This window comes from Diceros bicornis, unplaced genomic scaffold (genome assembly GCF_020826845.1).
Source record: "Diceros bicornis minor isolate mBicDic1 unplaced genomic scaffold, mDicBic1.mat.cur scaffold_100_ctg1, whole genome shotgun sequence".
NCBI classification, from domain to species: domain Eukaryota; kingdom Metazoa; phylum Chordata; class Mammalia; order Perissodactyla; family Rhinocerotidae; genus Diceros; species Diceros bicornis.
Genome location: NW_026690940.1, coordinates 1,354,780 through 1,368,159, shown reverse-complemented (window position 1 = coordinate 1,368,159; position 13,380 = coordinate 1,354,780). Strand labels below are relative to the sequence as shown.

The 13,380-nt window shown below is 41.9% G+C and overlaps 1 protein-coding gene across 1 annotated transcript in view; it reads left to right on the top strand.

Moving 5' to 3' along the window:
- Positions 1 to 13,007, top strand: part of LOC131402408 (centrosomal protein kizuna-like) — a 66,744-nt gene extending 53,737 nt beyond the window's left edge. The window contains 2 exon segments of the mRNA XM_058537183.1: positions 10,368 to 10,472; positions 12,883 to 13,007. Coding sequence (XP_058393166.1) covers positions 10,368 to 10,472; positions 12,883 to 12,974 — 197 coding nt within the window. The 3' untranslated portion in view covers positions 12,975 to 13,007.
- The last annotated feature ends 373 nt before the right edge of the window (positions 13,008 to 13,380 follow it).

Below are 13,380 nucleotides of genomic sequence, written 5' to 3'. Positions count from 1 at the left end.
GTGTCTTCCAGGTATAAGATTCTGTGCTGGGTGCTTGAACCATGGCAGGAACCTACTCTCTAGAGGGACACTGTGGAAGGAATTCTTGTTTCTGGAACTGACGTTCCTTCTAATGCTAAGAGACTGTGATTCTCATTCCATATGAAAGAAGTCAAATGTGCCAATATTCTCATTTCTTTATTTCCCTTTCTTATTTGCTTATCACTTCCAAACATAGGTCTCCTTGGCAGAGGGGCTCATCCTTAAAGAGTTTGCTGTCACTCTGAAGGCATCTGCTTTGTTAATCATTTGCAGAGTGTTGGTTTCATAAGTTGAGCTCCTGCAATCTGTGCTAAGATTTACATAGAAACCCTCCCGTACACAGACCCACACACACAACCAGAATAAATATTCCCACAGCCTGTATGATCTGTTGTTGTTAACACAATCTACCCCTTTCATTAGTCTGGTTGTTCACAGTGAAGAATTAAGGTAGAAATCAAAGAATAATTTTGATATCTATGAATGTGTGGTTTTCTCCCTATAATAGATAGTATATCATTTGCATGTATATTACACCTTTACTTTGGCTAAGTCCTGGGAATAAGACTGGGTCCTTGCCCCTCCTAAGTCTTCATCATCTCTGATCCTCACAACAGTCCTGTGGGGTAAACATTAGGGACCCATTCTACAGTCAGTCCAACAGAAACTTAGGAAGGTTGAGTCCTGCTCAAGGCCATATAGCTAGTGTGTTGGATCTTGAATCGAACTCAAACTTCAAGATTTAATCCCTGAACTCCTTCTGTTCCACCAGCCTGCTGCTTTCGTTTTACAAGAGAGGCGACTGCATCAAGGTGTCTGGATTAATTAAACATCAGTGTATATCATCACAAAAGATGAGCTCCACAAGGATGCTTTGCGAGTGATGATGAGCGAAGCTATACCTTTCCTTTCTCTCGTGTTAGGCCTAGAGAGGTGGGCACTTGCAAGGATTTCCGAGTATGGATTTTGCCAGGAGGTGTGTGTGCCCTTTATACAGCGGGGCGAGCCTGAGTACACGTGCAGGACTAGAATACTCAGGTCAGTGCTTCCCTGGAACACTTAGACCAGGATTAAAGCCATGCTTATCTAGATTATGAGGGAAAATCTCATCTGAACTACTTATACCCCCAAGTGAAATTTCCCACGTTGGCAATTTTATTTGTATTCATACTGAATTTACCTCTGAGAGTGAAGTGAGTTTTAGTTTTAGCAAGTGACACAGGTTATGCTAAATGTCATAGAAACCCGTCACCTGACACGGTATCTGGCACACAACACAGTGGGCACTCAGTTTGTCAAACGAATGAATAAAAACGAGTTGGAATCCAAAGATTAAGGAGTTTCCTTAAATGCTTGTTGATTCAGGCCAGAACGCTGTCTCTTTCACTCAGTCACTCTACCAATACTTTCCCCACCCCACGTGCCCAGCCTGGCAAAACTCATCTCCTTAAGCTCCGTGTGAAAAGGGCTCTCAGCTTTTATCTGAAGAGGATTAAGCCTCTAAGAATGTCCATTCAGCCTCTCATTCTTTTGACTCCTATTCTCTCGGTCAAGCTGTGTTGAAAGTGGTTGCCTGACAGTGCCGTTTCTCACTGATATTCTTTGGCAAGCTGAAATATTCAATGTCATACTAAGGTATGTCCATTTAGAAGCTGTGAGGGAGGTCAGCCACTTGGGGTTCTGGGCAGTGCTTCTCAAAACGTTATTGCTTGAGTTTTACATCAAATTGGAAAAGGCTGGGAACATACAATAGCCAGGTTGTCATTGGTGACTGGATTTACCCTGGGAGAGAAGACTGTGGTGACAACGTTGGACGCCAGAGTACAGTGGCGTAACACTCCACTAAGGAGACTTTACTAAGAATGTGTCTCACCTGTCCTGTCCCAGAAATGCACGAGGATCAGGAAGGACGTGTTACCTGCCAAGCCTGGGAGCCCCAACTCGTGCAAAACCAGGGGAACCATCTCATGCTGCTGGATTGTCCATTGCAGTCCCTGTGGCCCTGTCTCTGTGGTAGATGTCAGGCTGCTGGGGCTTCCCCTTTGCTGCTACAGCAAAGCGTCTTCACTCATGACATTACAGGGCGGTGGTGTTTGTTTAACATGGTCAGTAAAGAATGAAAGGCACCTTTCTGAAGAGTGTTTTCGATTGGTTGCTCCTGCATTCAAGGAAATTAATTCATAAATGCCTAGAGAAATTCTCCTTGGTCGTTGACAGTAGAATCCTGGGTGGATACCTATGCCCCAGCCACACCCTTGACCAGTTACATCAGAACCTCTAGGGGTGGGGCTCAGGCATCAGTCTTTTATAACACCCCCAGGTGACTCCCCAGGTTTGAGAACCATGGAGCAGGGGGTCTCAAAGCTGAAAGAGCCTTTGTAGGTCATGTTGTGAAACACCTTCATTTTATGCAAGAGACTCAAGTGGGGAGAGAAGAGGTTGGGCTTCAGATACTTTAATAAAATCGAGGATCACGAAGTGTATTATTTTCCTAGGGCTATTGTAACAAAGTACCACAAACTTAAAACAACAGAAATGTATTCTCTCCCAGTTCTGGATGCCAGAAGTCTAAACCAAAGGCCAGCAGTGCCGTGCTCCTGAAGGCTCTAGGGGAGAAGGCTTCCTTGCCTGTTGCAGCTTCTGGTGGCTCTCAGTTTGTGACAGCTTGACTTCAGTCTCTGCCTCCATCAGCACATCACCTTCTTTTCTGTCTCTGTGTCCACTCTTCCTGTCAGGATGCCTGTCATTGGATTTAGGGCCCACCACAAATCTAGGATGATTTCATCTTGAGATCCTTAACTAATTACATCTGCAAAGAACCTATTTCCAAATAAGGTCACATTCTGAGGTTCTGGGTGGACATGAATTTTAGGGGAGACATCATTCAACCCACTGTAGGGGGTGAAGAGAGATTTCTTCATATTTTACATTTCTAACATCTAGTTCATCTTACACATTGATTATTCCTGACCCTACTATAATGCTAATGATAATATTATTGTCTTTATTTCTGATTCTTCTCATTATATAAATCATTGAATGCAAATTGCTAAAAATATTGTTTTTAAAAATATTTAATTATGCCAATAAAATATAGCTTCCTGATCAAGATTACTCAATCTTTGAAAAGTTCAAGATTGCATGACTTGGAGAGTTAAAAATTCCCCTCCCATGGCTGAACAATGTTAAGTGGCAGGCACTATGGTTATAAATTTACATATGAAGTAATACCAGCGGAACTGTTCAGTTCAGTTTTGGAACATTCGTTAAAGTTCAGTTACAAGCCTGACATTTATTTTCAAGTGTAATTGTTGAATTACTCCGTAGAAATTAAGAATGTGATGTAAATTTTTTTTTTTAACTGAGGAAGATTCACCCTGAGCTAACATCTGTTGCCAATCTTCCTCTTGTTTTTGCTTGAGGAAGGCTAGCCCTAGGCTAACATCTGTGCCAGTCTTCCTCTATTTTGTATGTGGGTCGCCGCCACAGCATGGCTGACAAGTTGTATAGGTTGGTACCCAGGATCCGAGCCTGCGAACCCAGGCTGCCGAAGCGGAGCATGCCGAACTTAACCACTATGCCATAGGGCTGGCCCCTAAATATTTATTTTCTGAAGCAGCTTCAGGCAACTCATGTGAAGTAGGAGTTTCTCTTCTCTGTACATCAGCAGTCTCTGAGAGCACAGAGAAACCTTGGCAATAGATTTACAGGCCCACAACACTGGGGGAGTGGAGTTTATTGCAGAAAGTCTGGACATGAAAAGTGATTCTCGTCATGGATCCAACCTATGTATTTCAGGTTCACATTGACTTATGGCCTTTGAAAAAAATCCTAAATATAGATGAGTTTTCTGTATTTTCAGAATTGTGAAGGCACCCATATCCTAATATTTTCTTGTTTTCATTTGAGCAGATTACTAGACAAATGACTTCTGGATTTTCAGTGATAATATTTATCTTTAGAATTAATTTTAGAAATATATGTCACAATTTTTATTTTATTTTACAAAAATGACTATGTTTGCTGCATCAGCAACACATCTAGTAACAGTGTGGAAAAAAATTTGCATGGGTGTAGAAATATGTGAAAAGTAACAGCACTGGGAAACTCAGTGGACAGAAAATACTTTTCAAATTTAATTTTTAAATTTCTACATACTTCCTATAGGAATAGTAATTCCCCTTCCTTACTCAAAGATGCCCAGTTCTTTGTTGGTTCAAGGTTGTTTTTCTATTTGTAGTGATGGTATTGTTTGCATCTCCCTTTGTTACTCCTTTTCCGGGCCCAACTTTTCTTTCTTTCATTAGGGATTTCTGCGCAAGCCAGAGGCAGATTCTCTGCCTGGAGACACCCCTAGAGGCTGGTGAACCCTGCCTCTCTCTGGTTCTTGTAATGAGTTGTTAAAAGCACTTTTTCATCAAATATTTTCTTTTTCTTTTTCTTTCTAGATTTAGAAATATTTTAGCAGGTGTACATTTGCATATAAAAGAGAATAAAAGATAAGAAGTTGAGGCTTTTTCTTTCTTCCCTCCTCAACATCATCTCTCTCCTATCTCCCTTTATTCAGCATGTTTTCGCTTTCCTTCTCTGGCTGTTTCCATTTTCTAGACACGAAATGCATATCCAAAAAAAAAAAAAAAACAATCTCAGTGATTCTTCACCACTTTGTAGGAAGATAGATGATTGGGTTTGGCTGGCTTATGTAACAAAGTAGGGAAAAACATATTTATCTCTTTGTGTCATCAGTCTGGAATTAATAGCCAAGGATGGATTTTAACCCCCGGACTCCTTTATTTTATGTTTTAAATTGCAATATTTTCTACTTTTTAAATTAAATCTTGACACAGATTTGAGTGTATAATAGATGCTTGACTGAGAGATCCAGAACTGAAAGCTTGAGCATGCAGATGTATTTGTTTCTGTGTGTACCAGAACATTCTAATTGACAATAATTGTATTCTTTAGAAATATTTGTTTTATCTAATTATACGCACTTCTCAATAATTTTCTGAGAGTTTGACATGACTAATGAGCGGAAACGTTTCTCTGGAGTTCTCAGTCACAGGCTGGAAAGTAAAGCCTTAAGGGGCTACCTAGTCCTCGAATTTGCAGACTTAGGGTTTACTTGCAGTTGAGAAGACTCAAGTCTTTTCTCCTTGGAACTGGAGGAACTCGGCCCCCACTTGTCTATAGCAGGCTGATTTGAACTCTAGACTTGTTACTTTTGCTCTTTTGTTCGTTCATTCATTTCGTAACTATAAATCTGCAGGGCAATACAGTGCAGCTTTGAACTGCTTGATTCTTCACTATCCTTCTTCCTTCTAGGAGAGCCTGGGCCTGAGTTACCAGAAACTTCATGCCCGTAGCTTTGCCTACTTGACTTATGAAGTTGGCGTCCTGGCCAAGACCTCTAGGCTTTTCCAGGAGGAGGTCTGAATTGTTCGAGTGCCCCTAGCAAGACGTAGACTCTTGCCTCCAAAGAGTCTGAAGCCTGGTCTATTTGATACAAGCAGCTACTTAAAAACCTCCACACAGCTCTTGCAGCCTGCCTTGATAGTGTGTTCCCGGGTCTCTCAGCTCTGTCAACTACGGAAGCTTTTGCTAACATCTAGCTTATATCCCTTGGCTGAAGTTTTTCTCCGAGTGTTCTTGTGCCACTTTTAGGGAACACAGAAAAAATTGCTCACCACCATCTAGTTTCGAGGTTTCCAATGTGTTCTGTTTGGCCTGTGCAGTGTTGCATTTTTTTTTTTTAAGAAAGGCAGGAGTCTGGCAAGACTAGGCCCACTTTCCCACCTGGCAGCAGTTGGCTGTAGCCGGAGAACAGCTGTCCCCCCTGGCCAGGCATGTGCTCTCCAGCTGGCCAGACTCACTTCTCTGTGCTACCTGCTTGGCCCCAGAGCATCTGCATTTATAATCCTGCCCTGTCCAATCTATGCAATTTCTGTTCTTAAACCCTCTTCCCTTGTTTCTACGCAGGCTATGTAGCCTTTATCCTCTCATTGTTATTTTTTAACCAAACCTTAATTTTGTTTTTCCTTTTTGGGTTGTTTCCCAGTCCTTCAAATGTTTTGTGCAGCTCTTCTGACTAAAACAGGGGTGACTGAGGGTGTGATACATGCCATGGGAGAATGACCACAGCTCTGAGCATCTGCTGCCCGACACAGACCTCCTGTTAGACAGCAGCACCTGCTGCCTGCTCCAACCCCTCTGGCTGGTTTGGTGTCTTGGTCCTGCCTCAGTTAGTGTTTCTTCCTCCAAGTGAATACACTTAATCCTTTCACCTTTTAAACTTCACTTTGCCCTTAAACCACACGAGGAAGCATGCATCGGGGATGGGAGCAGGCCATGTGCCCAGCAGTCCTCAGCTTGATTTTGCCAACCCTCTATTACTTAGGTCAGGGCGGCTATGTCCCAGATAAAAATTGTCCGGGTGAGCTTCACTGACTTTCCGCTTAGAGAAGGGCTACAGAAGGTTTAAAGATCAAATACCAGTAAGGAGCTATGGCTGGGAAGCGGGGTGGGCTCTGGGAGAACGAGACTGGAGAGACAAGCTACATCCCTCCAAAACTGTGTACGGTTGAAAGCAGACTCAGGGCAGCCTTGAAGGGAAAGGCCAGTTACAGAGTCCAAGTCCTTCAAGAAGCAAGGGAAGGGTAGATCCTACAATTCCTCACCCACAAGAAAAGAAACTTTGTAACTATGTATGGTGACTGATGTTAACTAACTGTGGTGATCATTTCACAGTATGTACAAATATTGGATCATTATGTTGCATACCTGAAACTAATATAATGCTGTATGTTGATTATACTTCAATTAAAAAAAAAGAATAAGAGGAAGGAAGAGAAGGAAACCAGAATGGAAAGTGTGTGGAACATGGAAATGGCCTTTCTTTTCCAGAGTGGTAAAATAAAATGGTCCCTTGCTGCTAATGTGAATTCACTTCACATTCCTCCTTTGCTAGACTCAGACCAGTGATAATATCCGTACTGTCCTATATTTGGACAGAATACTTAATCCTCCCAAATGTGAAATTAACTCACAACTACTAGCTTTATATTTTTCACGAAAATCTCCTAAAAATAAAAGGCACGTGTTTTCTGAGGAGCAGGAGAGCCAGCTCACTGGAGTCAGATGATTTACCTCACAACAATAGATGAGAGGAAAGCCTAACTCCAGCTTCCAGCTGCCAGGAGCCTTTGTTTACCAAGAAGCTACTCTTTTTTTCTTTTCCTATTCTTTTTTTTTTTTAACTTTTATCTTTGCTCTCTTTTCCTTGACCAAGTCAGTATAATTGAGTGCAGAAATAGCATATGGTCATTATGATCTGGACTTGTATGCTAAAAGCTGAAAAACTTTTTGGTTGATCTTTATAGAATAAAAACAAAACAGAACATTTTTACCTCTTTTACAGTGATTCCTTACCTTTTTAGAATTCTTTGATTTTATTGATATTTCTCCTCTCCCAAAAGTACCTTACCACAAATCTGAAGTAATATAGGTAGTAGGACTGACAGGAGAGTGTTATGATGCTGTCCTAGGACAGTGGGACTAATCTACAGCAAGAAACACTTTCTGTCCTAGGCCAGTACCCAACACATATACACAAGTTATGCAAAACAGTACTTTCCCCTTCTGCATGCATGACATCTGGTGTTTTCTTTATTAAATTTGTCAAAATACTAGTTCAGGTTTGCCCAACTAATATCACAATCCAGCAATGTTAAAAAGTGTTGCCTTAGGATTTATTATTTTCAGAGTTGAGTCCCTGATCTGTACATATTTTAACTATATAGCATTTAATATTTCAAAATATGATGCTCATTTTAAGTACTTATTTTTATCTTGATTGATTCTCAGTAGGGCAAGATAAGTTACATTTGTATTCGTCAGTGTGACGGTAGTTTTAATCCAGTAATAAGGGGCTCATGGTTAAGTTCTTAAATTGAACCAGCAAAAGCAGGAAAGCAGTGATTGCCAGCCTCCGGTGCTGACAGCAGGAGTCCTTTTGTTTGTGGCCATGTTGGAGATGTGGACGTGGATGCTGTTTTGTTATGTCTGTGCTAAAACTCTATTTCTCCAGCCTCTCTTTTATCCAGGCATCCTTGAGCCTTGAGGTAATGGGAAAGTTGTGTCTCTCAGGTTCTTTACGTGATCATTATTTATTGTTTTTCCCAACAGTCTTCCCCACTTTAACTTACAGCAGACACTGTTAACAGTCCTGCAGGGTAAGGGTGTCCTGTGGGTGCCCAGGCTGCTGCTGACCCCTCTGGGGCACCTGGCTTTGCTCCCTGCAGATGCTCTTCTCTGTCCCTACGATGAGCCTGGTTAGATTTTCTCAGCGGTGGGTCCCCCAGCTCATCCTGCTGCCGCCTCCCCTTCCTGACCTTCCCGCCCCTCACTCAGCCCAGAGACCCCACACTCGAATGTGCAAGCCTGAGGGCCAGGGCAGCGCGTGCTGCAGAGGACCAGCTGCCCAACCAAGGCAGTCAGTTATGTGTCTTCTGATTCATTCCTGTAGCCGCTTCTGCAAGGCCTGGACTGGAGAGAAACCATTTTACTGTGAGTTGAACCTATCCACAGACCCACTCAAAATAATGACTAGAATTTGGCCACCTCAAATACATTCATACAACTTGACTTCGAGTCTTGAAACCTGGGTTCAACTAAATTGTTTTTCGTTTGTTTGTTTTCAGAGTTTCTAAAAAGGGACAGTTCAAAAAACTAATTTGCATGCATTTGAAAAGTGTTAACATCGTAGGAGGAATTCAAGAAACTTGTTTCTAGGTAGTAGAAAATTCAGTATTTCTGTGTATTTTTTTCACACCTAAAGCAGTTAATAACAATTTAGCAATATCATATATCCAATCAGTGTTCAGTCAGGAGCCAAGCAGATATCTTTTCAGTTGATGTTTTTTGATGAGTAGCCAAACTGTGCCATTGCACTGCATTTGGCTCATATGTCTCTTAAGTAGCGTCACCATATAATTTATTGTCTAAATTAGGAAACTTTTGATTAACAAAAGACAACTCTATTAATTATTATGCTGGGACAACAGGCAGAAACCTGAATTGTCATGGACAAATTCTACTTTTTATTTTAATTGTGGTAAAAAATACATAACTTTAAATTTACCATCTTAACTGTTCTTAAGTGTGCAGCTCAGTAGTGTTAAGTATATTCACATTGTTGTGCAACAGATCTCTAGAACTTTTTCATCTTGCAATACTGAAACACTATACCCACTAAACACTAATACTCCCTCCCCCTTCTTCCCAGCCCTTAATAACCACCTTTCCACTTTCTGTTTCTATGATTTTGACCACTTTTGTTACTTCATATGAGTGGAATCATACAGTACTTGGCCTCTTGTGACTGGCTTATTTCGCTTAGTATAAGGTCCTCAGGGTTCATCTACACTGTAGTATGTGACAGGATTTCCTTCTTTTTAAAGGCTGCATAATATTCCATTGTATGTACATGCCACATTTTCTTTATCCATTCAACTATTGATGGACATTTGGGTTGCTTCCACCTCTTGGCCATTGTGGAAAATGCTGTGATGAACAAGGGTGTGCCAATAACTCTTTGAGATCCTGTTTTTAGTTCTTTTGGATATATACCCAGAGTGGATTGCTGGATCATATAGTAATTCTATTTTTAATTTGTTGAGGAAGCTCCATACTGTTTTCCCTAATAGCTACACCCACCAGCAGTGCACAAGAGTTCCGATTTGTCCACATCCTCCACAACGCTGATTTTCTGTTCTTTTGATAGTGGCCATCCTGATGGGTGTGAGGTGATATCTCATTGTGGTTTTGATTTACGTTTCCCTGGTGATTAGTGATTTTGAGCATCTTTTCATGTGCTTATTGACCATTTGTATATGGAGAAATGTCTATTCAAGCACTTTGCCCATTTTTAATCGGGTTATTTGATTTTTGTTATTGTTGTCGAGTGGTAGAAGTTCCTTATATATTCTGGATATTAACCCGTTTTCAAATATATGATTTCAGTTATTTTCTCCCATTGTGTAGGTTGCCTTTTCACTCTGTTGATTGTTTCCTTTGACATGCAAAAGTTAAGTTTGAGATAGTCCTGTGTGTCTATTTTTAATTTTGTTGACTGTGCTTTTGGTGTCATATCCAAGAAATCGTTGCCAAAACCAATGTCCTGAAGCTTTTCTCCTATGTTTTCTTCTGGGAATTTAATAGTTTTCAGTCTTATGTTTAAGTCTTTAACCCTTTTTGAGTTGATTTTGTGTATGGTATAAGGTAAGGGTCCAACTTCATTCTTTTGCATGTGGATATCCAGTTATCTGTGCCTTTTTTTAAATCTGTAGAAACAAAAGCCTACCAGTTGCTGAAGTGGTCTACCCTTCAGGATAATACAAATCAAACTGAAGACAGGTTCCAAAAGGCAGATGCTTCTGCATCACAACTGTCAGGTAAGTGAGCAGATTCAGCACTCACAGCCAGTGTCTAGGTGACCCAAGGCAGCAGCTAGTGCTGTGCTCAGGGAAGGGTGGTCATTCTTTGAAAGTTTCTGGAGTTTGCTTTGTAATAAGCTATCACTGGATCAGAATCAGCCAGTACTTTTTCAGTCCTTAACAAACAAGAATTTGGAAGAGTCTTCTCTCCTGGATATGTGCCAGCCCTGGCATGGCGATGGTCCTTACAGGCCCTTGGATTATACCTGGCATGTCATGATAGTAACTTGTCACTAAGTACCACAGGAGACACCCCAAATTCTTTCTTTTCCCACATCTTCCAGTTTCTTAATCATCAATGGGGAACATCATCCTGGGCTATTTTCCCTCACCAGAATGTTGGAAAACTTTGGGCTTTTTAAATGAAAAGACTGTAAATCCCAGTAAAGCTAAATTTTAAGCTTAAGTGTAGTTCCTTCAATCTAGGATTTTTGTTTTAATTGTAATTTTCTTTTTTTTCCTATACTTTATTGCATTTTTATTATTTTCATTGGTTTTTATTTTATTACACCTTTTTTTAGTATGTCACTTCAGCTCCCTTTGTGAAAATAAATGGATTCATACAGAAGGAAGTACACCTTAGTCACTTCCTTATCCTTACATAAACCACCATTCCATAATTTCACCCATCAGAATGAACAGTGATCTCTTAACATCACATAATTCCCAGGCCATATCCAGATTTCCTAATTGTCTCAAAGATGTCTATATCAGACAGGCATTTTTTCGAGGGACATATGGTGCATTAGACTTAGCTGTCTGTCTTCAGAGAGCTATTTCCTAGATAATATTAGTGTTAGAATTGGTTGCTGCAAAATTCTGTTATTTTGGTTGTTTTGAGGATTCAGTGAGCCACTGCAGGCGAAATGCCCAGCACAGGGCCTGTTAGAGAGCAGCCCTCGGCGACTGCTGGCCGCGGTGGTGCTGGGTGTTATGTGAACTCCGCGAATGTGAGACATTGTAGTTGGCTGAGGTATGAAGCAGGGCCTCTGCCCCGATGGAGGGCTTCATCACTTTGGAAAGATGTAGCACTCGTGAGCCCTTAACCGTTTGCTTTTCACCACTTTCTTCACATTTGAGTCACAGAATTAGAATCCAGAGAGATTTAGAAAGTATTTATCCAACCCCCTCATTTCACAAAAGGAGGCGACAAGAGAGTAGCACCTCCCTCAGAGCCTTACAGCCAGTTAGCAGACACACGTGGTTGGAAGGTGACTCCACACATCTATGTTTGGTAAGTTTATTTTATATGGATAGTTAATTGGACAAGTTCAAAGGATGAGTAAATTTGACATAAGTTGTAGTCCCTTGGATGTATATCAAAAATGTTGGGGGCCGGCCTCATGGCTTAGTGGTTAAGTGCGTGTGCTCCGCTACTGGCGGCCCGGTTCGCATCCCGGGCACACACCGACGCACCGCTTCTGCAGCCATGCTGAGGCCGCATCCCACATACAGTAACTAGAAGGATGCGCAACTATGACATACAACTATCTACTGGGGCTTTGGGGGAAAAAAAGAAGGAGGATTGGCAATAGATGTTAGCTCAGAGCCGGTTTTCCTCAGCAAAAAGAGGAGGATTAGCATGGATGTTAGCTCAGGGCTCATCTTCCTCACACACACAAAAAATTGTTGGTACTATTAATATACTAATGATTAATGTATTTGTTTATTAATTTATTCATAAGTGATACTTTATAGGTTGTATAATCAAGCACCCCTAGATTCAGTTCCCTCACTCCACACTCAAATTTACACTATGTGCTTTGCAAGATTCCACATTTTCCTGCGTTGGGATCATAGAAGTCCTTCTGGTGGTGTCAGCCATCTCTGAGGTCAGATACGGCCTCTGGCGTTTAGTTTACGTGTGGTCACACAATACTTTTCACTCTCACTCTCACTCTCTCGCTCTCACTCTGATCCTGGGGACTTCTCTGAGCTCCAAAGAGAAGCAGGAGGCAGGCTGGCAGGGTGGAGGGAAACGGAAGCCATGTACCCCGTGGTTAGCGTACCCCGCTACTGCTGTTACAGGTAGTGGTGAGGATGGGCACCCTGAACTCAGGAGCCACCCCAAATCTGACTATTGAAGAAGCAGTGCATGTTTCAGTTACTTTCTGCATCAGATGTGTTAGGTCTCTGCCTCTGGACCTGTCACTAAGGAAAGCCGCTGCCACCTTGCGCCTTCCTTTCCATGTCTGAAAAGGCCTTATGCTGGTAAGCACATGGAAACCCTCTTCAGGCTGAGCACGGACACATTCTTAAGAGAATGGCTTGGCTGCAGAGGTTACATGCAGGCAAGCAGGTTACAGGATAGAAACTCAGCAAATGCCTTTTGCAGAGACACCCATGCACTCTCTATCCGTGATCTCAGGTGACTGCCAGTTAAGAATCAGACTTGAAGCAGAAACATCCAAGGCTGAAGTCACCCAGGGGGCAGAGGTCAAGGATTGCCCTGCACGCTGATAGCATCATGGGAACAGTCTGGTTCCCCTGGCTCCAGGAAAGAGGTGGATTGTGCATCTTCCCCATCAACTTTTTCAGGCTGGTTAAAGAGTGGCCTTGATGGTTTTCAATGGAGATTCAGTCTCTCCTGGGAGATGGAAAAACAGAGGATTTGGCAGAGGGCTTAAGGGTGGGTGGGGTGGGTAACTGTCATCCAGCGGTGTCAGTTATTTCTGAGACCTGGTTCCCAGCACCCATTATTTTGATGATCCCTTGCTGCCCATGTGTTATAACAAGGTGAATTATCCAGTGCATGGTGCTGTAGTAGAGACCCATGTGCTCACATGTGCATCGTGGTCATTTGGAATAGAGCTCTTCGAATGATTTTATTTTTTATTTTTTGTGGCTTCTAAGTATCACCGGAAAA